Raw genomic sequence first — 23695 nt, 5'->3', positions numbered from 1 at the left:
ATATCTTATAACCAGAAAGATATAATCTGTGGAGTGAGCGCTTGCCGTTTGAGGTTATGTTAATGTTTTTTTTTATTTATTCACTGTAATATTTACTTCTAATTGACTATTCAATACTAACCAATTAGCTCAAAATGTCCATCAAACGCAAGCTAGACAATCAGAATGTTTTGGAAGAAAGTGATCAGCTTATAATACGACCGCTGTAAGTAAATGCTCTGCATCTTTTAAATCTAAATCGTTACAAAACTTTTATATGTTTTTTTAAATTATCGCACCAGATAATCTATTCAGTAAATATTACGTTTTTATTAAACATTTTAATAATTAACTATTTCTTCTTTAAAAACTGTTTTCACATAAATTGTTAACAATATATTGTACATACTGTATATGTTATTTGAGATGCCTCTAATAGTTTGTTTTTTTTTTGTTTTATCCACAGCGGAGCGGGTCAGGAAGTAGGCAGGTCATGTATTATGCTGGAGTTCAAAGGAAAAAAAATCATGGTATGTTTTTCGAATGCATTATCTGGGTTTTACTATTTGAAACTAGTGACTTATATTTAAATAAATATTTTTTTTTGTAGTTGGATTGTGGTATACACCCAGGGCTGTCTGGGATGGATGCTCTTCCATTCGTTGATTTGATAGAAGCTGATGAAGTTGATCTTCTACTTATTTCACAGTAAGTTCCTTTTATTGCCTGCCCTCGATTATTTTAATATGTTTTATTTCAGTAGACCACAAATATTTCATTTGAAAGAATATGGTGTCAATAAATCATGTAAACGCCAAAACAATTTAAAACAAACTGTGTGTTGGTCAGGCGTGTGAAGTATTTTCGGTATACGGTTTCGAAGTAACATGGTGAATTTTTTTTCTAAAATTAATTTAACCATGCGTAACAATATAAGGCACTACATATTCATTTTTGGGCTTTCCTACACCCCTTGCGTGTACTTAATCAGTATTAATCAGGATATCTAGAACCTTCCGCATACCTCTGTTTTTCAGAGTAAAATATTTTATACAATAATTTAATTGATTTTGAAGATATCGAAGCAAAATGATAATTTAGTTTCTATTTTCGGGTAGTGTCGTGGTCTCACAGATCAGTGGTTTGGAGTTCAAACAACTATAGTCCTTAAAATATAGCTTAATTAGATTAACAGCTGTCAAACTAATTTCATTAGTGATGGGAAATTACTGACTGATCACTGATCAAATTGTTACTTTTTTTAATATTTCAACTTATTCAACTTATTTATTTTATATCAACTTCATTATTGATGTTCTAAAATAATCATCCTTTATATTTACATATTATATAGGTACATACATAAATGTAATCATTATGTGTGTGTGTGTGTGTGTATGTGAGTGCTTATTCTTATTCATATTCTTAGAGGGGGGGGTCAGTGCTTTTTAAACTCCCGACGTCACTGCGACCTGTGAATATCTGTTGTGACAGATCCCTGTGAATAATGAGTACTTACATATATATATGTATGTATATTGTTTTTTACTATTTTTTTTTTTAAATTTGGATTTTAGGCCGGAGCGTTCTTATTAAGTTTTTTTCTTTGTTTCCTCATTAAGGTTTTTTAAAAAAAAACAGATATTTTTTTATAATCATTGATCAATAAGTCCACTTATATTCACTACACACTCTCGCATGCACACAATACTCACACACCCATACACATATACACACACCCTAAATACATATACTCACCCTAACTAACATGTACAACAATAATAAAACGGATACACTAAATACGCATTGTTTTTTATTTATGTTATTTTATTGTGACTATTATTACTATAATTTATTGATATACATTAAAAAAAAACTTATTACTACTACGAGAATTTATTAATAATCTAGTAAAATTATATTCGATTGCATAAATTGCTTCAATCTTAAATTAAATTTTATTAAAATTAATCTTATATAAATTCTAATAAACTGCTTTAATAACATATAATGAAAACTAAATTTTGGTCTATACACAATTTTTAATTTTTCTTTTGCGACTATTGGTGTTCACATATAATTGGTGAAAGATGTTTGGTGTTATTATTTTTTATATTATAAATTGTATTTATATTGTGATATCTTTCACTGTCTTTGAACTGAAAATAAATAAATAAATCGATTTTATCAGTTATTTCATGCAATCATGAAACTCTGTTTCCGAAAATTGATATAAAAAACGAAAAAACAAGCCTATTATAGTGTGTTTAACATAATTGTTCACCAAAAATGAGACATTTATACTTTTTTCATGAAGAACATCAAACAAGTAATTTTTTTATTCAATCAATTTGTCCCATCTCTAACGTTTTTGAAAAATGATGTAACCTTGTAAGAACGTCATTAATAATTAGGTTTATTTTAGTTTTAAAGCTGATTTTATATATTAATGTTGATTTATGTTTCAAGCATTGTAAGAAAAAAATAAATTAACATGCAGATACAAATGATTTTTCGTGTGTCAAATATAAATAACTCCTTTGACGTTACTACAAAGTTATGTCGTCACTTTTTCTGACAACTGTCATTCTAATCATGTTACATTTTAAGGACTATAGTTATAGTTCTACATTATCTCTGGTTCCAACCCTGCTATACCACATCTTGATTTAAATTTTTTTAGGATTAGTTGAAAATATCTTTGAATAAAAATATTTCGGTAAATTATAAGAACAAAAAAAAATATTTATTTTAATAAAGTACCTAGACATAAAAAAGAATTGCAATAACTACCTATATAAGGGTTAACAATTACATATTAATTGTATTGAAAGCATTACATCTAAATAAGGTTAGTAAATAATTGTGTATATAATAATCTGACTTTTTTTATGTCTACCGGTTTCGAGACGTACCTGTCTTGAAACTGGCAGACAGAAAAGTCAGTAAGTAGTTTATATACAATCATTTACTAACATTTAATAAAAAAATACATGTTTACAATAACAATTGCATAATGTTACTACTGGAGCAAGATGCTTGTGTTTAGAGAGGGAAAAATAGATGTTTATTCTTAAATATGTTTTATATGTTTATAAGTATGTGGGAAAAGTATTAAAAATACTTTGATGAAACAAATCAACAATGTGTTTTCTAAAAAAAATTCTTTTGTATTTTCCAATTTAATTTTATGATTTTTACTATGTTTATATTTAATTTTACGATTGTAAAATATGTTTCAATACCTACTTTATTTTCATTATTATAATAATAGTAACCTTTGTCGCAGTTTCCATCTTGACCACAGTGGTGCTTTACCTTGGTTTCTTACCAAAACTTCATTCAAAGGGAGAGTCTTCATGACACACGCTACAAAAGCTATATACCGATGGCTAGTGTCTGATTATATCAAAGTCAGGTAAGTAACTCATTCGATGTATGCCCGTCTGATGGAAAAACAATGTATCTATAAATACATTGTTTTCCCACAATACGGCTCAAAATAATATATTCTCTGAAATCTACCATATGGTATTTAAAATGATTTTTTAAGGGTTCCTAGCAAATTGGGAACTTGGAGATAGAAAAGTTCTGATTTTAAAGATATGATTATAAGATAAGATTATCTCAGTTTGAAGTGTGTAGAGATTGGAGTAGGAAATTTAACTCCTTGATGACTTTTCAAGTATTTGAGTTTGTTTCATGTAATTCAAATATTTGTCTTTGTTCTTTTTATATTGATATGCCATGCATTATTTTTTAATGTTTATTATTTTGTATAATATTTGTTGTGCTATGTTGTTTAAGTGTATTATTCGTCCCAACTCAACACTGGACTTGGTCCCATGGAGTTGGGACCTATGTCTCAAAAATTGTAAATGAAATATAATACTGTGAATAAATGTTGGACATAAACCATATTTTACAATTATTAATTTGCTAAATATCCAAAGTGAAATAAAACTTTTTTCTTTCTGTTCGTTCATATAAAAATATAAACAAATTAAAGTAAAATAAAATGCTGATATTATTCTTAATTAAAAATTTTCAATATATTTTTCACCATGTTTTACTAACTTTATGGATGTTATAATTTTTATTTTATAATTACTAAAAATATTACTAAAACTCAATGACGTGTCATGGTTTCTGATGTATTTAAAATAAAATACACGCATTATTTTACTTATTAAAATTACCACCCAACCTTTAGTTTTATTATATTTGACCATAGATTTATCTATTCCAGCGGTCCCCAATTATTTTTGTTGCTATGGGACCCTAATTGATCTACCTTTTTTGGCGGAACCCCATCTTGACAATAAAAAAGTAAACTGACAAGAATGTTATTTTTAAGACCCATGACACATTATTGCTGCATGTTGTAATGTTGGACTTGAAAAAAAAAATGGAATCCCAGGGTTCCGCAGAACACCTTTTAGGAACTGCTAATCTACTTTATAAGTGTGCCTACTCCAGTAAAAAAAAATATATTTACTGAATAATTTCTCATTTTTCAGCAACATTTCTACAGAGCAGATGCTGTATACTGAATCAGATTTAGAAAATTCAATGGACAGAATTGAAACTATCAACTTCCACGAAGAAAAAGATGTTCAGGGAGTCAAATTTTGGGCCTACAATGCTGGCCATGTACTCGGGGCTGCTATGTTTATGATAGAAATAGCTGGAGTTAAGGTGCGTACAATGGGCATTATACCATTTAATATTATAAATTTAGCTTTTGTAACTTTCTCTTTTCTTTATAATGCTATTTCAACCATGTTCCTTGATGCGTTTGAACACTTATAACATTTGTTGTGACAAGAATATTTTTACAACCTTGGTGGTTTTTACTGTTTTAGTTGAATGTGAATATAAACTGTCTATTTTGAAAGTAGCATTAATCAAAATGGGAAAGTTTTATATTTTATTTATTTATTATCGCCCAAAGGGCTTTTTTTTAAAACTGTAAAATATTTATAATGAAAAATATACACATATATAAAAAACAAATTAAAATACTAGAAACTCAATTATTATTCAAAAATTAAAAAAATAATTGGTTCTTGAAGTTTGATAAAGTTACAGCGAATAAATCTATTATTTTGGTTATCAGCGTGTTTGTTCCCGAGAGAGTGAATTCTCAGGAACAGAGAATTAATGTGCAAATTTGACTTAGATAAATTTATATATAAATGTGTATAGTGTAAAGGAAAATCTCATTCTGAATTCTGCTTTTGTATATATTGAACACTAAAATTAAAATGTCCAAATGAACTCTTATCACTTTTCAAAACAATGGATTCAAATTTTTAGACAAAAATACATTACATAGTTATAGTATTATTAAAGTAGTAAACTATGTATTATTTTAAAGTATTATTCACTATGCACAATGGGTTTTTCCAGGTTATTGTGCTGTGTGTTGTTCGCATTCTTTCCCTGTGTTTCGGATCGCATGACAGTTTGCATCACCAGGGTTGATGAACGACACACAGCATAAACCCAGAAAAACTCACTGTGCATCTGAACGGCTGTGAAAATGGAAGAAATTCATTATTCACCATGTGTATATTCTGTTAATGTATATGTCTGTGTATACAATATCAACATTAATGTCAGCAGAAACAATACAAAATGGTTTCCTGTTTCAATAAAATGACTTGATTTACCAATGTAAATTTTTAGGTTCTTTACACAGGAGACTTTTCAAGACAGGAAGACAGACATTTGATGGCGGCAGAAATACCAACAGTACACCCAGATATATTGATAACAGTAGGTATTTTTATATTTTCTTAATTATGATTTCTTTTTAACCAAGATTAACTGTTATGAATCTTTTTGAAACTGATTGAACTGGCCAGATCTAAGGAACAATAAAAAATTATACTCTTCTGTTTTTTTATTCATGCTAATATTACCGTAAAAGGCTTAAGAATTTCACATATAATGTGACCAGTTCATAAGATTTCTATCGCAGATGTTTTTATTATTATGGATAACTTATATAGCGTAATCTTCGTAATAAGCTTATCATTAAATTTTTCATCACTCTTTATACAATACAACAGTGGATATCTTTAGAATAGCCCGATTAATGCTGGGTTGTTGCTTGTGACGCACTTTATTTAGGATATTCAGGGAAATACAATTCTCTGTCCGTAAGGAAATAAAAGAAAGAAGAATGATTGCATATTCTCCAATTTAAACAAATGTTTTAAAACATTCGACACACACTTCAAAACAGAAATTTAAAATGAAATAAATATGAGTATCATAAGATGGTTTTGTAAATGTTTTGTAAACATTACCAAAACATCAATGTTAATACTTTTCATAATATAATATCTGAATGTATTTTTTAGGAATCTACGTACGGAACACATATACATGAAAAAAGGGAAGAAAGGGAGAGCCGTTTTACTGGATTAGTATCAGATATTGTTACTCGTGGCGGACGCTGTCTTATTCCTGTATTTGCTCTCGGTCGTGCTCAGGAACTTTTACTTATTTTAGGTGAGTTATGAAAAAGTTTACCTTTTTTCCATTTTCTTTTGCCCAGAATTTTTTTTATGTTGAATTTTATACATTTTTGTAATTTTGTAAGGCACTGTATCTAATTATGAAAAAATACAAATTAATTCAATAATCAAATTGAAGAACAAAGAATTTACTTTCCCAGAAAATCTGAAATAATTTTTTTATGATTGAAAAAAGTTTTCAAATGTTTTTTATAATTTGTTTTTAATATCAGATGAATTCTGGTCCTTCCACCCGGAACTACATGATGTCCCAATATACTACGCCAGTTCTTTAGCTAAAAAGTGTATGGCTGTGTACCAGACGTATGTTAATGCCATGAATGATAAAATCAGAAGACAGATAGCTATCAACAATCCATTTGTGTTTAAACACATTTCAAACCTCAAGGTAAGTTTTTCAATAAAATAATTATAATATCATATAGCAAGAATAATATCAAAAGTATAAGGCTGCCATAATGTGGTATTTTGATTAAACCGAGACAAATAATTACAATTACACTAGTGAAATTATACTGCTACTGCCAAAAATAAAAATACTTCAAATTATACTCGTAAGACATTTGGTCTTTTTTGGTAATTTCTGTATTCACTATTCTGTCCATATTTGAACATCTATATTCCTTCAATTCTTTCATCTGTTGATGTTTGTGAAGTTATTATATAAATAAAAAAATAAAAATAAATATAAAAATTTGGACAAACTCAAAATATTGTTGATAAATCCACCTGGTCCATGAAGAAGTATAGAAAATGAAAAAAATACAATTTTCAGGCGTCGCCTAGTATGTAGGTGAAATAATTCAATTAGATGAATCTCACCCGCATTAATAAAGGTTTCAGCTCTTTAACTTCACAAACATCAACAGATGAAAATGAATCGAAGGAATATGTTCAAATACAGGCAGAATGGTGAATGTTACACAGTGTGTAAAGTGGCCACTTAAACCAGCCAATGACAGGTCAAAAGCCCTGTAGATGCCTAGACTTCCATATTACCTTCTCTAAAATGTTCTTCATCTCTGTTGTAATATGTGAATATTAACAGCTCCCCAGGGAGTTGAATCAGTCCTTGTCTACAAAAGTTTTGAAAAACTCGAAATATTGTTTATATTATATATTCTTGACTTGCGCGCTATGAACTGCATTTTTCACCCTCGACCTCCGATTACCTGTGTTTTATTATCTAACCTTGAAGATCAATAAAGGTCACCTTAAAATCATAATGGAAAAATGAAATGTTGAGGTAGGAGTACTTTGTCCACCAGTGGAGCACAAAATGGAACAAATAATTTTAGAAATACCAAGACTATAACATTTTTCAAATGAAAAATGTTACAAAAATATAAATATTAATTTTCAATGTAAATAATTTTTTCAAAACTGTCAGGTCAGATTTTGATGCCTCTTTGCACAGAGGTTGAGGTTACCTAATGCAATTATCAAAACCGTATCTCTCTTGGTTCTTCAGACGATTTTCCATACAAATTTGGCCAGTCTCCTTTGGTAGAACGAAAACTACATAGTATACATATTATTAATAACTTTTTATACTAAATATAAATATTTAGTACTGTTAGAGGAAAGAAACCTATATACATTGTATTATTAGAGAATTTAAACAGTAGGAGATCCACTGTTTTTGCATAAAAATGATTTGAATTTTGTTAAAATTATACAATTAATTGGAATCAAATCATGTTGTGATTATTTATTTTAACAAGCCGCGAAATACAAATCGGCGATTACTATTTTACTATATTTTTATTTCCAATTGCATAGACATCGATTTCAGGTTTTGTCTTGTCATAGAGATGCGGAAAAGTATCGACTGCGCGGTATTTTTTTCTTACAATCTCGTAGAGGGTCAAATCAAACATTTCTTCAAATTCTGCCCGAGACATAAACGTATCAGCATACAAGAATGAAAATCCTCCAACTTCTCGGGTAAATCTCTCCATTTCCCTCATGGCTGTGACAGGATTATAAGGCTGTTTATTTTTCACTTGACCCGGCACTCCGTATATTCCTAAATCATTGTACATGGCGTAGTTTGTATTAGGCACAATATATTTCTTATCTGGTTGTTTTAATTGTCCAGACATTGGGCCATGATCATAAATTCTGCACGGATAGACAAGTAATGGATAGGCTTGGAACAACTTTTCCGATATATCAATTTGCCGTTCCAATTCGTTGATAGGTAGGACTATGTCTTGGAATACTTGTTTAGTGAATGTGAATGCTCTGATACCGGGAGTTGTTGTGAACTTTAAAAACGCCGGCTTAGGCGGGAGTAACCAACCGAACAATAGTCTAAATATAGGATTATTACCAAAAGGAATCATCGACTCCACAACCCAAAATATTGCCCTATTGTGTCTTAAAAGATATTCCCTTAACGGTATCAATTCTTCATACTCTCCTTTTTGTAAGAAACCTTCCACGTGTTTGTAAAACCATGGTTTATACCAGCTGGTTAAATTATTAACTGGTATGTTCTCATCAAAATCTGAATAATCGCCTACCATAATAACTGCCCTGTCTTTGCTGTAAATTGTCGCTTCAACATAATTTGGTATTTTATCTGTGGGAATCTTCCCATATGCACCTGAAACATCTCTTATCTTATCGCAGTATTGTTCCTGGCCAGATACTGGGATGTACTTCATCCTTATGTAAGGTTTGATGGGAACAACTTTAAGTGTCAGCGCTACAAGGAAGGCGAGACTTCCGTGTGACCAGGGGAGAGCCTTGAAGAGGTCTGAGTATTCATTGTCTGCAGTAGCTTCCACAAAACTACCATTTCCGAGGACAACTTCATATTTGGTGATAGTTTCATGATAAAGTCCTACTTTATGAGAGTGTGTAGTCATTCCAGTTCCCATAGCCAAGCCTGTAAATAAATGTATTATATAATAATCGAACCCTTTCCTTATTGTGCCAAAACAGTCTTGCATTACGGTACTGTGTAGTCATTATATATGCAAAATTGAGAGATTTTATATCAGAATAATATAATATTTATAGGCAATCAATCGCTTCTATTATTTATAGTTGAAGTCAAAAGTGATCATATTTTTAATCTAATTGCTAAAAACATGAAAAAAACATTAACTGAGGACCCCCCTTAACAAAACTCGGAGAGCTACTGACATCTAGTAGTGTAATGTGCTGGCTCTTGGTCATTGGCCTGCGTGGCACGTAAACAGTCTCTCTCGCTCCTGAATATAATTTAGTGTCCAGAGTGAGACGTAAAGAGCGTGTGAGACAATCGTTGTTCGGTACTCAGTTCCGATACTCCGGTACTCTTCATACGCCGGGAGTTATGACACATCGGTTGGATTGGTGATTTATTTCCGATTTCTGATATTTAATGCTTTTTCTGTGCCCAATAAGTATTAACTTTTTAATAATAAATTATTTTAACCGATATGTAAATGTATTACAGTATTTATTTATAGGGATATTAAAGTTATTAAATGCAATGTGTACTAGCTACACATCACTGGGAAGGGAGGGTTAACTCTATTGCTTTCATTGATCTTTTCGCTAAGTTTGGCAAAATATATGGAGGGTTTATGCCGGATATTGTCATTCTTTTTCATAACCATATTGCAAACACGAATGGTAGCAAAAACTTTGTTGAACTCCGACGCCCTGCATACAGGTCACCAGAAGATAAATTCCATAATCATGCATATTATATGTACATAGCTTATTTCAAGGTTATCAACTACTTCCATTTAATCAAGTCACAGAGAAAGGATTGTTAGTAGGTACTATGTTTGACTATACCAAGGCTTAGAAAGGTAACACTACTTCCCTTTAATGGGAAAGCGGCACAAAATATTTGTTTAGTTCATATCTGGAGATATTGGGCTCCTTTGACAATATTCTAAATTTGCCAACCATTCTGCACATTCTCTCAAAAATGAGAATTCCGCGAACGTCGGTCACTATATTGTGGGGCACCCCTGAGAGTCTCCCATTTCTCATCCCAAGAGCTAACAAACTGAGTAAATAATCTTTTATTTCTACCGTTGGCATGTAACAAAGAAATATTTGTATGTGTTTCTTTATCACATTAAAATTAAAACATTTATCTTAATAAGATTATTACGTAATCATATTTAAATATTTCTGCCAGGTGTAAAATAATTTTAATAGTTTAATACGATTGATATTTCTTATAATTTGCCACATTCAATTTCAAAATCAGATTTTAAGATAAGATAATTCAATTTCATACATATGTATTCAATTGAAAGGGGAAAACATGTTACTTCGCATATAGTCTATATAAACAAATGAGGATGTTCAGCCCTTCAGCTGTTCAGGGAAATCGGATATTAGAAATGTATTCTTACGCACGGTAAACATTAGAGGATTAAATCGGACTGCGAAATATATTACAAATGTATGGAAAAAAAAAAAAAACTACTTTGCACGACGTCACTAGTTCTTCCGAATCAACCAATGATAAGAGAGTTGTAATAGATTTCCGGTTTACGGTATTTCATCTGACCAATAATCATAAGTCACCGAGAAGAAGGGGAAGAGAACTAGAGACAACACATGCAAAGTAATTAAAAAAAGACAAACCTTCAAAAAAATGTAGCGCTGATAATATGATATTAAAAATGGACAAAACTCCTAGTTTTATAGTCTACTAACAAATTAAGAAAAACGCTGAATTTCCTCATTCACCACATTGCAAAAATATACTCGACAATATTTTGAGTATGTCCAAATGCTTGTAGACAAGGCTGAATTCCAAGGAAATTTATTGCAACAGAGAGGGAAAAAAAATCAGATGGGTATGGTAGTCTAGGCATTTACAGGGCTTATGACCTGTCACCATCGACTTGTTTAAGTGGTCATTTTACACACTGTGTAACATTCGCCATTCTGCCTATGTTTGAACAATTAATTTTCCTCAAAAAAGGTTTGTGCTCTTTTACTTCATACAGGTCAACAGATTGAAGAGTTGAGGAAAATTGATGTTCAGACATAGGCAGAATGGTGAATTTGCACACTGTAAAGTGGCCACTTAAACCATCCAATGACAGGCCTTAAGTCCTGCAAATGCCTAAATCTCAATATTCCCCTCTCAAAAATGTGACCCTGTCTGTTGCCATAAATTTCAGTCTTAAAAATACACTCACCGCCAAGAGTTGCATCGGCTATTTCTAAAGTCACAGCAAGTGTGTATCCCCTGGGGATGAGATATTTAGTTATATCTCCCACCGTGACCATTGGCTCCACTCTCACCGTCCTCTTCTTCTCGTCGAACTCTAGAACGTCGTACAGAGGAACGGGAATCTGATGACACAGGTCCTTGCGATAGAACGTGGTAGATAGAGAGAGCCAGTTGGGACGGGAGGTACACAGAAGTTTCCTGTTCTCCTTCGGCAGTCTGTTCCATTTTAATACCTGAAATTTTTTATTTTACAAGCATAAACCATAGTATAATTTTCTACAAATGAACAATGAATGTGCATGTATATTATTTAATGATTTCCAATTTAGAACAAATTATTTGATACCTTATGGTTGTAAATATTTTTAGTAATTCATCTATATGTCGCTAGCTCTATCTGCCCACTAAAAACAGCCGTAATAAAATATTTCTGTTGCTCCATTAGAGACGTAGAAACAAGTTTAACATGTAAAAAATATAATATAGGTATATATTTAAGAAAGGATTTGATTTTGGTGGCCTATACAGTGTAATGGCTAAGACGTGTTGTGCTGTAATTGGCCACTGTGATAGGGCCTTTTGGCCTATTTTAGTGTGAAAAAAAATGTATACCTATAATTAATGGTAATAGGGAAAGGTTTACGACTGGATTGAAGACTTCCTTACAGGACGAACCTACCAAGTTAGAGTTGGTGATGGACTATCGCGTGAAGAACCAGTATTAAGCGGCGTTTCGCAGGGATCCGTATTTGGTCCAGTTCTCTTCATACTTTATATTATAGATTTACCAGCAATCATACAATCAAAGTCCAAAATGTTTGCAGATGATACAAAGCTGTATGCAAACCATCTCACTCACTCAACTCAACTACAGCAAGACCTGAACAGTATTCATGAATGGACCAAGAAATGGCTTCTAACACTCAATGTTAATAAATCTACAGTTCTTCACATCGGCTCGAAAAACCCCAAACTTCAATATAGTCTAAATGGTGTAGATTTGAACTGTGAAACAACAAAAAGACCTTGAAATAACAATAACAGATGATTTAAAATGGGAATGTCACATATTAAACATAACAAAAAAATCCAATTAAATTATTTACTTGATAAAAAAAGCCTTCTCATATATAACACCGAATATGCTACTAAAAATATACAAAACATATATCAGACCTACTCTCAAATACGGACTTCAGATATAGAATCCCTATTTTGTTAAGCATATCAACTTGTTGGAAAGAGTCCAAAGACGAGCTACAAAGTTGTCGCCGACCCTAAAAAGGCTTCCATATGTGGAGAGACTGGAAACTCTCGGTTTCACAACGCTGCAGGAATGGCGAGAAAGGAGTGACCTGATAGAGACATACAAGATACTCAACAGTCACTATAGCTGCCCAAATTTGGATCTTATGTTCAAGCTTAAACAAGATGCTCGTTTTCGAGGCCACAGTCTCAGGCTGGAGAAAACGAGATTCAATCTAAATGCACAGAAGCATTTCCTGAGCAATAGGGTTGTTGATGGTTGGAATAAGCTGCTACAAGAGCTGATCTCAATGGGTTAAAAAATGGACTAGATTTGTTTTGGGAAAAGTTAAAGTGCGCCAACAACTAACTTTCGTTTAAATAGATTTCAGTATATCGGCTTTAAGCTGCTCGCTTAAGATTAATAATAATATTAATATATATTTTTAAAAAGTACAAATCATGATGAATTTCCACAAGTATGTTTTTGGTTGGTTGAAAGATATTACTTTAAGTAACAAACTCGCTTACGTGCATTAATTTATTTTGTACTAAGAGTTTAAATGAGTAAATATTTTTGTTGCAACACATGACGGTTTTTTTCCATTTTTTTTTGCACCATAACAGGCCAGGAAGCCCAATTACAGCACAGAACATCCAGGCTTGAGAAAAATCACATCTTTAAATATCTATAAAATAATTTAGTTATAACGCTCATGAAAATAGCGAGAGCTCAGTGATAATGAAGAAACATTTGTTTCTGGTTTCCTATTTTATCTATACATTTATTCACTTTTATAACGAGTTACTTCTCGGACATACCGAACAAAAATACTATCAACAATTGCATACAACCCTTCAATCATTTAAAAACAACTTTAAAAAATAATAAGTACCCGGGTAATAAAATCCTAACCAAAAGCCAACTGCAAGGACTGATGCTGCAAAGTGTATATTGTTTATAATAGATTAATGCATGGTTATCTTACCTTATCTTGAATAGTTCTCACTCTTTGGTTGTGATAATCTGGACTGCTGAATATCTTTTGGTAAAACCAATTTCTTATTTGGAGTACAAGGTCGAATACAAAACTCGCGGGAAGGCAGAATACCAGAACTACCAAACCCCTGTTTTCCTCTAAGAGATATATTAAAGTTTCTTTCCAAGCCATTGTTCTCTCAGTCCTAAAAGAGAATAAAAAAATAAATAAAAATAAGACTGATCATCTTGCCAACTGCACCAAATGAACAAGATTTACTGTAATTAAAATATTTATCCAGTTCCCTGTGCACTGCAACAGTAAGAAGATGAAGACAAAACATTTATAAAAATAAAAAAAAACTATTTTTCAACCTGTTTTCTATTTTACGGAATGACACATTTAGTGTATGAACTAATAATAAAAAAACATATTTTTTGCTGTTAAAAACTGATATGTACCTTACCCATAAATAATATTAATTTACAATGTTTTGATGATGTCCAAATGTTGGACATATTCAAAACAGTATCGATTAAACTAACTGGTATAAGAAGCGTAAAAATTGGAAACTTGTTTTCAGGCGTTGCCTAGTAGGTGAATTGGTTCAGCCGGATGAATCTCACCCGCATGATAAAGTTTTCAGCTCTTTTACTTAAGAAAAGCCAACAGAGTCCAGGAAATGTGGATATTTAAACATAGGCAAAATGATGAATGTTACGCAAGGTGTAAAGTGGCCAATTAAACCAGGCAATGACAGGTCATAAGCCCTGTAAATGCCTTTCCATATTCCCTTCTCAAAAATATTTTCCCTCTCTGTTACAACAAATTATAATATAATTTTTTATTTGAAATTTTTTTATTTATTACAAATAATGAAAAATATACATTTTAATATTTGATATGATTTTCAAAACGTATATGTGTTTTATCTTAAAATTCAGTAAACATTTCAAATAAACCAGTTATACACACAAAAAATAATTCAATTAAAATATAAATTTGTATTATTTATTTTGATGCTAAATTTATGTAAAGCTATTTCTTTTCATTATTTAAATAATATGTACAATTGTAGTCATTTAATTATTATAATTTGAAAACCTTCAGTTTTCTAACCTTAAAATGATTCCATTAATATCTCAGTTGCCCTTGAACGTGAAACTGAACTATTTTTAATTAATCTAAAAAATGGAATGGTTATGCTTTAATCTTTACCTGATAACAAATTTGCTAAGATTTTATTAAATTTATTGCCGCCTTTAATTATTATCATTGACATGTTTATGTTGACATGTAATTATTGCCATGAAAGGAAAATTCAACAATAAATATTTTAAACCGGGGTCAGTTGTGATTTTTAACACGTTTCATTGTTGCTCTTTGTCTTTGCCTCTAATTCATATGGTTTTTATTATTTTTTACAGAATCAAAAAAACATTGCTCTTTAATTTTCAATACTTTATATACTATGCATGTTAACTTTTATGTATTTTATTTAACTAAAAAAAACTTAAACTTTAACATTTTTATATAAAGTGATAGTAGTGTGAAAAGTTCATATTATGATAAATATTTTTTAAAAAACTCGTTTTATAGAGTTATGAAATGTATGTTCTCTAAATATGTATTATAGATATTTAGATTTATAAGTTTACTAAATTACAATTATTTCAGGGCATAGATCATTTTGATGACATTGGACCCTGTGTTATTATGGCATCTCCTGGAATGATGCAGTCGGGTCTCTCAAGGGAATTATTTGAATCGTGGTGCACAGATCCCAAAAATGGAGTAATTATTGCAGGTGAGTTATTTATTAATAAATGGTACATTTAATTCTGAAGCGCAAGGCTGACCACCATACCTTCCATGTTACATAAAATATCCAGATACGCTGCAATTGGAGTACCAATGCAGTGCCCTATGCACCACTATGTGTGGATAGGGGAATGATGATAATACTTTATTTATGTAATACATATAATATATCACATTTTATAATTTAACCCTTCCCTTATTGTGCCAAAAACGCATGCGCTTTACGATGCTGTGTAGTCAATACACATGCAAAAAATGAGTGATGATTTTTGAGTTATCTCCTTTATTCACTCGATTGATCACGAACATAAGGTGTTGATAATGCTCACTTTAGTCTACTTGACATTCCATTTTGAAGGCTTGTAATCAAATAAAATTATATGTCTAACGTAAAAGCAAACACAATACCTTGTAGAGTAGAAAATTGTCTTTCAAAATGATTGCAACCTTTTACCATTTTGTTTTACTTTCGGTGCTCAGTTTTCAACATCTAATATATAAAATAATGTTTTTGTTATTCTTAGTTTCCTTAAAAAAGCTTTCAATTGTTTTAATATATATTAAAAATTTATGGTTAAAACACACGTCGCACCTGAGAGATAATAGTGGCACAAGTAAAAAAAATATGTTTTTTAATTAAGTATGCAGAAATGTTCCTGAGTATATTTTCTATCCGCATAATTAAGAGAATATGAAATATTTATTTTATTTTTCAGGTTATTGTGTAGAAGGAACGTTGGCAAAGACAATTCTCTCAGAACCTGATGAAGTAACTACAATGTCTGGGCAGAAGTTACCTCTCAAGATGTCAGTTGATTACATTTCCTTCTCAGCACATACAGATTACCAACAAACATCAGAATTTATCCGGATATTAAAACCTCCGCATGTGGTAAGATTTTAGCTCATGCAAGTAGAAATATAAACTTATATCGACCACCGTAACAGTAACAATTAATTAGTTTAAAATATTTCCACATCTGCATTCCCGCTTGTTCAATTAGTGCTGAAATTTTTAGAGACAAAATGTATAGTTATAAGCCACTATTCTAATAAAGTAAGCATAAATCATCATGATCGTAGTATTGACGCATGTTATTTTCCTCAACTTTACACGAAAGCGGTTAATTTTTTTTTTTAAACTTTATGTCACAACTTGATAAGTACAAAAGCATATAATTTAATATTTGGGTTATTTACATATATTTTATTTTTTCAAACCTGGAATATAAAGCCTATAAAGGCTTATACGGCTTAAGGCAAAGAGGAAAAAAGCTCTGTCCAAAAAAATAACAAAATAGGTTCAGTTTTTTTCTATTCTAACAAAAGGTCTGACATGCAGTTGTCTTTCTCACGCAGTATCGGGGAGGCATTTGCAAGACAGTGCCAGGAAAACAATGTTCAAATACCTGTTTATCAAAATTTCCTGTCCTTACAATTTATGCAAACCGAAACACAAAAATAATCATGTATATGTACATACCTATCTAATTTGGACTAAATATAATAATTGATATCAAACTTTCGATTGTGTTCATTTAATCCATATACGAGTATGTACTCAAATCTAGGAATAGCAAACCATTGCCGGGTTCAGCTCGTATGTAATAAAATGTCAAGTCAAGTTGATTAAAATATAATAATAATCCTTATTTTTATAATATTTTTTCAATAAAAATAAATATTTGCATTCTTATGATTTACCCGAATATTGAATTTTGAGGGCCATTTTCAACGAGTTGTAAATAACTCACTTTAGAAAATGGTAATCAAGTTGGGGTAGAGTGGGATTCGAACCATGGACCTTTGAGCCGTGAGTCCGAGGCACTGGCCACGGGACCATAACTCGATAATATTTTATTTTTAGATGTAGTCATCCTTAATTGTATGCTCTTCTTCCAGCGATGCTCCAACATTTCTTTAGCCCCTAGTAGAACATTTATCTGGCCCCTGTGTATAGGGCAGGGGCAGTGGGCAGGGGTCGGACAAATGTTCTACCAGCAAACGATCCCCATAGTGGTATATTAAACTGACTGTTTGATTCTCCTCTAGGTTCTTGTACACGGAGAACAGAACGAGATGTCCCGCCTTCGTGGAGCTTTACAAAGAGAGCACGGTACAGCCCTCACTCTACACAGTCCCAGAAATACACACGCCGTCCGCCTCGCTTTCCGAGGTCACAAAACAGCCAAGGTTCGAATATAACAGGATATAAAATTATCTGTCAAATTAAAAGTATTCATGTCATGTCATTTCTCATTTGCACTAAAAGAGTACAGTTTAGAGTCAAATGGGCCGTTTTGAGTGACCAACCATGCTAATAGCAACCATGATTTATTTTATAATGATCTTGCAATATTTATATATTTCTTTGCTACTAACAAAATTATGTATCGGGTGTTAACATAAGTTGTTTCCGTTTTTTCCAAATTAAGAAACAGAGGACAAAACAAAAAAAGTTACAACAAATTAGTCAATAAATGTAATTATGCAGAAAGCGTCTAACCCTCAAAACGCTAAAAATGAGTAATGGCGGTTTCGATAGCATACTACGATATCTTTATGTGCTGAAAACGTCCAAGCTCGAAGTGCTATACTTTTTTTGCCAACTAAAGAAATTTCTAACCCACATCACAGCTATCTTTAAAAATGTTCATGTGGTTCGACTGTTTTCTGCAGCTCTTTTTTATTTTTTTAATTGGCATAAAAGTAAAGCACTTGGACGTTTTCAGCACATAAAGATATCGTAGTATGCTATCGAAATCGGCGTTAAACTAATTTTTACCATTTTGAGGATTGGAGGTTTTCTGCATAACTACGTCCAATTCGTAACATCTTCACCGTACACTGTGCAAATATCGCGAGCAGCTTTATTCCTTCGATTGAAAACGAACAGAAGGAGATGTCAAAAATGCTCACTTTCGTCTACTTGTCATTCCATTTTGAATGCTTAGAGAAGAAAATTTACTTTCGATAACTTTTACGATTTTGTTTTATTTTTGGTGCGCATTTTTAAATTTGGAAAAAATAGGACACTAATTATGTTAACACCCAATTATATAATGTTCCCATTTTTTTAGAAAAAAAATGAGTCGACTGTTGACAATTCCATGGCTGACCCTTTGCAAATACTCTTAGTTTTACAAGAATTATTATAAGAAAGTGCGCAATTTCGTTTACACAGTGACAAAATATTTATGAATAAAAAAATAATCTACATTAGTTTGCTTTAAGTTCTTTATATTTTTCCCCGTATTCGTACATTTGCAAGTCTATCATTCTATGCTGCATTTTTTCCACCATAGTAAGCATAATTTATAAGTATACTTTTTAATGTAGGTGGTCGGTAGTCTTGCTGTGGAAGGTCCAAAACCCAAACAAGCTTTATCTGGACTTATCGTCAAAAGGAATTTTAATTATCACTTATTAGCACCGGAAGATCTCAATAGTAAGTAAACAACATATAGCAACAAAGTGTCTAATTTAACTTTTTAAATAGAATAACATGTCATATTATTATACATACCCCATTCTGGAACAATATGAAAAAAACATTTATGATCCATCATAAAAAAACACACCATACCCAATAATAACTCGAATAACTAAATTGTTTTTAAAAAAGTTTTTGAGAGTTCCTTTGAGATTCGGATGCTTTATTTTCTTTTATTATACCGGGACTGGCATTAATCTTTCTCGACTTCAAATTCAAGCAACTGAATTTCAGTGTATGATTCTATTTTATTGTTTGTTTTTCAGAGTACACAGAATTAAGTCAGTCGGAAGTAACGCAGAGGCAATCAGTTCACTATGGGGGGTCCATACCACTTTTGAAGCATATTCTAACTCAGTTAGCGGGAACTATAGAACTGGTCGATGGAAATGAATCCAAGTGGAAACTTTACAAATGTATAGACCTCATAATCAATAATAAAAACATCACAATCGAGGTAAAGAATATCAGTGTTTTTTTACATTCATTTAACGTGGGTTTTGTTTTTTCACAGTATGTATTTCATCTGGTTTCTTTCAAAAGTTGGTAAATGGAAATTTAAATAAGAGTTTTTTTAGTAACTTAGAGTTTATAAACGATATCTTTAGTGGGTTTGTTTCTGATTTCTCAACTAGAGAACATCTCACAAATAATCAAAGTAATGTTAGTTACCAACGTATGTCAAAAGCCTTGCAATAAAATTATTTCACCTAATATATATGCGAGTACATAATCGTATTTATAAGCAAACCATGCGTTGACATATTAATTTACAAAATTAAATTTGACATCTGGTAAACACATAATTAAGTCACTTTAAATAAAAACAAACACTTATTTTATTACAAAAATGTAGGGGTATTGTCCATATTATATTGAGTTCCAAAGCGAGTCACTGTTGTAGATAATTTACATGCTTCCACATCAATTTGTTCCAAAATATTATTACCAGTACCCCCCCTTGCAACCTTTTCGTTCTGCGTATTCTCAGAGCACTCCTCGTATATGCATATTATTTCTAGCTTTGATGTCCCTGAGCAGGGAGATGACTTTGTCTATCTCCATATTTATTATATTTAATATTTTATTTTGAATTCTGTTTTAGTGGGTTGCTCAGCCTGTAACAGACATGTATGCAGATGCCATAGTTGCAGGGGTCATGAATGCTTCACTCTTACCGACGCCTAAAACACAACCTATGGCACCGAAACTAGATAGAATGCATTTTAAGGTAAGCACAACTTCATCCTATTGCGGCAAACCTGGCCACATAATCGTGATATAGGTAGCAAAAAAATTACATAAACATCCTTTTTAGTCGCATATATGTCAGACTCGGAAAAAATATATTATCCAGTATGAGATTTTTAAAAACAAATGATGTATGTTGATTTCTTTCAGTATAAGTAAACTTTTATGGTTTCTTCTTTTTATTTAAGAAGGTAAACATGAACAGAAAAATATAAAAAGAAAAAAGTTAAAAAAATTATATAAATTTAAAAAGCATATCTATTTTTTACACAAAATTTATTTATAAAAATTTTAATAGGTGACTGTTAACATATAATAATAATTAATAAAAAGCCTTGTACATATTAGCCTTTTTTTTTTCCTTAGCCTTCGTATATTATATATCCCTGACAGAAAATTTATTGTGGAAAAATAATCTGACTTAAAATTTTGTGGATTTCCATGTGAAATAACCTCGGTAAATCTATTTATTTAATTTGACTTTTTCATTGTAATACATGTAAAAATATAATACATTCAGAATGAATGTGTTCTTACTGGGTGTCCCGTACCGAGGACACTTTACATTATTGTATTGTATTGTCCACATATTTTAGGTAGTATAGAATGTTCATAGTTAGATGAAAACCAAGATTTTGTCTTCTCACGAGATGAAGTCTGTAAGGCACTCCTTGTACTTAGGGGATTGATTATTTAACCTAGCCAGACCGAAGGGGGGGATTTGAATCCCCCATAGACCGATTTTAATTCGATAACTCGAGTATTATTAAAGCTTTTTACCCTGTATTTTTTGTTATCGTGAAAATAACAGAAAGAAGCATTTTCCTGTTTTTATTTTTAAATTGTCAAATCGTTGAATATTAAAATAAAAAAAGATGTAAATAATACAAGGGTCGATTTCACTTTATGTACATTAGCACTCGGCAAACTAGCAAAAATGAATAGCATACACGAATGAGTAAAATATGTGTATGTGAAAACATCAATAAATTATTGCACGATCATAAACACTTCCAGCTTTTTATTCTCGTGACGCCTATATATCGTTTAGTCCCCCCGTTCGGATCATGTGTAATTTTTGGATGCTTAGTGAAGAAAAGGTTAAAATAAAAATTATGATTATTTTGGTTATTATTATTATTTTGATTACATTGGTTATTTAAAAAAAAAATATATATAATTTATTAATTTCTAGGAGTGTGTTATTGAAATGCTTCAAGAGATGTTTGGTGAGGACGCTGTTCCAAAGATGTTCAAAGGAGACAAAATTGTTGTTACTGTTGATGGAAAAAAAGCAAACATAGATTTGCTCAGTCTTGTAAGTAATTTCATATTATTTTTTGTTTTAATCAAATTAAATAAAGTATAAAAAAATGTGGTCACACAGTTTTACTCGTGTAGTTCGTGAGAAAAATGAGATCATATGGTATCCTATAAAATACATTGCCAAGAAAAAGGTTAATGAGGTTCTGTAAATCATAGTAGGTTATAAATAAATAAAGAAATCAAAAACTTTTAAGAAAAGATGTCTGGACATTTAAAGGACTAATGACTTTCATTAGCTGGTTTAAGTGGTCACTTTACATTTACATTTTAAAATTCTGCCTTCAATAATTTCATCTATTGGTATTATTAATTTAATCGGCATTCACTTCGTAACACTTCATTATAAATTTAATTTAATTTTTACAGAAAACCAACTCATACAGACTTTGCATCCCACACCCTATGCAACATAAATTGACTAGTTTTCACTCAATGCTACACCGGTTAATCAATATACCACTGGGCTTTTCCAACTTCCAAATGGAATTAAACTTATTGCCCATAATAATCAATATGACTCTAATTTGTATGATAAAATGCGTAAAACGTAACCAAAATAACAAATTAAATAGAACTTTTTGATATTCTAACGGTGGCGATATATCTAGCAGCCCACAAATCTGGCGTAGAATTCTACATATTGGACCTCTTTCTAGAAAAATAAGTGATCACTTTCCCACAACCATAAAACCCGCTTTTTACACCAATATAATATTGGTAAATCTTTATTCAATTCTAAATAAAAACAGCGCTATTAAACAGGAGTGGTACTTTACCAAATCATCTGCAAATACAACAAGGTTTATATTGGACAAACGGTGTGAAATCGAAAAACTAGGTTAAACGAACATCAGCATAGCCTGACCAATAATGATTTCTCGGAATTCGCGAATCATATAATTTAGAATCACTCTACCCCAACTTGATTCCTATTTTCTAATGGTGAGTTATTTTTACAACTCTTGAAAATGGTCCTCAAAATGAAATATTTGGGTAAATCATAAAGACGCAAATATTTATTTTTTCAAATAAATAAATAGTAACCACTCTTTTCATAATCATACTCTAAAACTCCTACACCAAGTAAATAACAAAGACTGTAACATGAATAATCTCAAAATAATAGAAATTCACAAAAATTCAAATTCTCAGAACAATTTAATTAATAATCACATATTTAATCACCCCAAATGTTCCCTTGGCAGTGTGATGCTGGACCTTCCTCACCTTCCTTGCCACCCCCGTAGACATGGACCTGCGTCTGTTGACACCTCAGCCAAGTGGATGTCTTCCCACATTCCAAATCTTAGTTTTAATTATTATAACATCTACATATGCAAAAGATTTTACAAACTAAATTCCACTTAACATTTTTTATAATATGTAAATTTCATTAAATCAGTGTAGGTTATAATTTGTTTTGACCATTCATCTTATACAACAATTAATTTTTTCAGGAGGTTGTTTGTGAAGAAGATGAGATATTCCAAAACATAGTCCACACAGCTATCACCAAATTACACCAGTCATTAATGCCTCTCAAAGTATCTTAACTCCATTCTCCACTATTTTTCACTGTTTATGAATAATTTTTAACAAATATAAAATAATATTATATCAGATTTTTTTTGTTTCATTGTAAGTCTGTAAAATGTTATTATCAATGGCTGAATCCTGATTGTTTTATATATGTATGGTGATGATGATGATGTTTTCTTGGCTATGCCATGTCTTGTTCGTTCTCCTTGCTGAGTTTCGGACAGCACCCCAGCATCCATCATCTTTATCTTTTTAAAATGTTTTTTTATATTTTTTTATTTCATTATAATAAATACATTTTTATTGAATG

At 31.2% G+C, this 23695-nt stretch overlaps 2 protein-coding genes across 3 annotated transcripts; one reads left to right on the top strand and one right to left on the bottom strand.

Moving 5' to 3' along the window:
- The first annotated feature begins 10 nt into the window (after positions 1-10).
- Positions 11-23468, top strand: Cpsf73 (cleavage and polyadenylation specificity factor 73). Its single transcript, XM_088226458.1, has 16 exons — positions 11-205; positions 446-509; positions 590-687; positions 3269-3397; positions 4500-4677; positions 5671-5760; positions 6351-6501; positions 6740-6915; positions 15633-15762; positions 16493-16668; positions 17829-17969; positions 19116-19224; positions 19536-19726; positions 20375-20500; positions 21716-21838; positions 23304-23468. The coding sequence occupies exons 1-16, from the start codon at positions 135-137 to the stop codon at positions 23397-23399; spliced, it is 2049 nt and encodes a 682-aa protein (XP_088082584.1). The 5' UTR covers positions 11-134; the 3' UTR covers positions 23400-23468.
- On the bottom strand, positions 8213-15278 carry LOC148281602 (delta(24)-sterol reductase-like). Of its 2 annotated transcripts, none has more exons than XM_088226460.1 (4): positions 15174-15278; positions 13965-14160; positions 11696-11963; positions 8213-9423 (listed from the first exon to the last, which is right to left on the bottom strand). In XM_088226460.1, the coding sequence occupies exons 2-4, from the start codon at positions 14145-14147 to the stop codon at positions 8276-8278; spliced, it is 1599 nt and encodes a 532-aa protein (XP_088082586.1). In that variant the 5' UTR covers positions 14148-14160; positions 15174-15278; the 3' UTR covers positions 8213-8275. The 2 variants fall into 2 exon arrangements, with proteins under 2 accessions (XP_088082586.1, XP_088082585.1); XM_088226459.1 differs by having other exon boundaries at positions 15075-15243.
- Positions 23469-23695: the final 227 nt, after the last annotated feature.

Source organism: Micrasema longulum, unplaced genomic scaffold, assembly GCF_059751315.1.
Source record: "Micrasema longulum isolate JH-2025_06_02 unplaced genomic scaffold, ASM5975131v1 h1tg000434l, whole genome shotgun sequence".
Lineage (NCBI taxonomy): Eukaryota > Metazoa > Arthropoda > Insecta > Trichoptera > Brachycentridae > Micrasema > Micrasema longulum.
Note: the sequence above shows the minus strand (reverse complement) of the source record. Positions and strands in the feature narration are given on the sequence as shown.

Coding starts and splice junctions, on each gene's coding strand:
- Cpsf73 (XM_088226458.1), top strand. CDS start 135: ATGTCCATCAAACGCAAGCTAGACAATCAGAATGTTTTGGAAGAAAGT. Junction 206..445: donor CAGCTTATAATACGACCGCT/GTAAGTAAATGC, acceptor TTTTATCCACAG/CGGAGCGGGTCAGGAAGTAG. Junction 20,501..21,715: donor TAGATAGAATGCATTTTAAG/GTAAGCACAACT, acceptor ATTAATTTCTAG/GAGTGTGTTATTGAAATGCT.
- LOC148281602 (XM_088226460.1), bottom strand. CDS start 14,147: ATGGCTTGGAAAGAAACTTTAATATATCTCTTAGAGGAAAACAGGGGT. Junction 11,964..13,964: donor TGAGAACTATTCAAGATAAG/GTAAGATAACCA, acceptor AAAAAATTTCAG/GTATTAAAATGGAACAGACT. Junction 9,424..11,695: donor AGCCGATGCAACTCTTGGCG/GTGAGTGTATTT, acceptor ATTTATTTACAG/GCTTGGCTATGGGAACTGGA.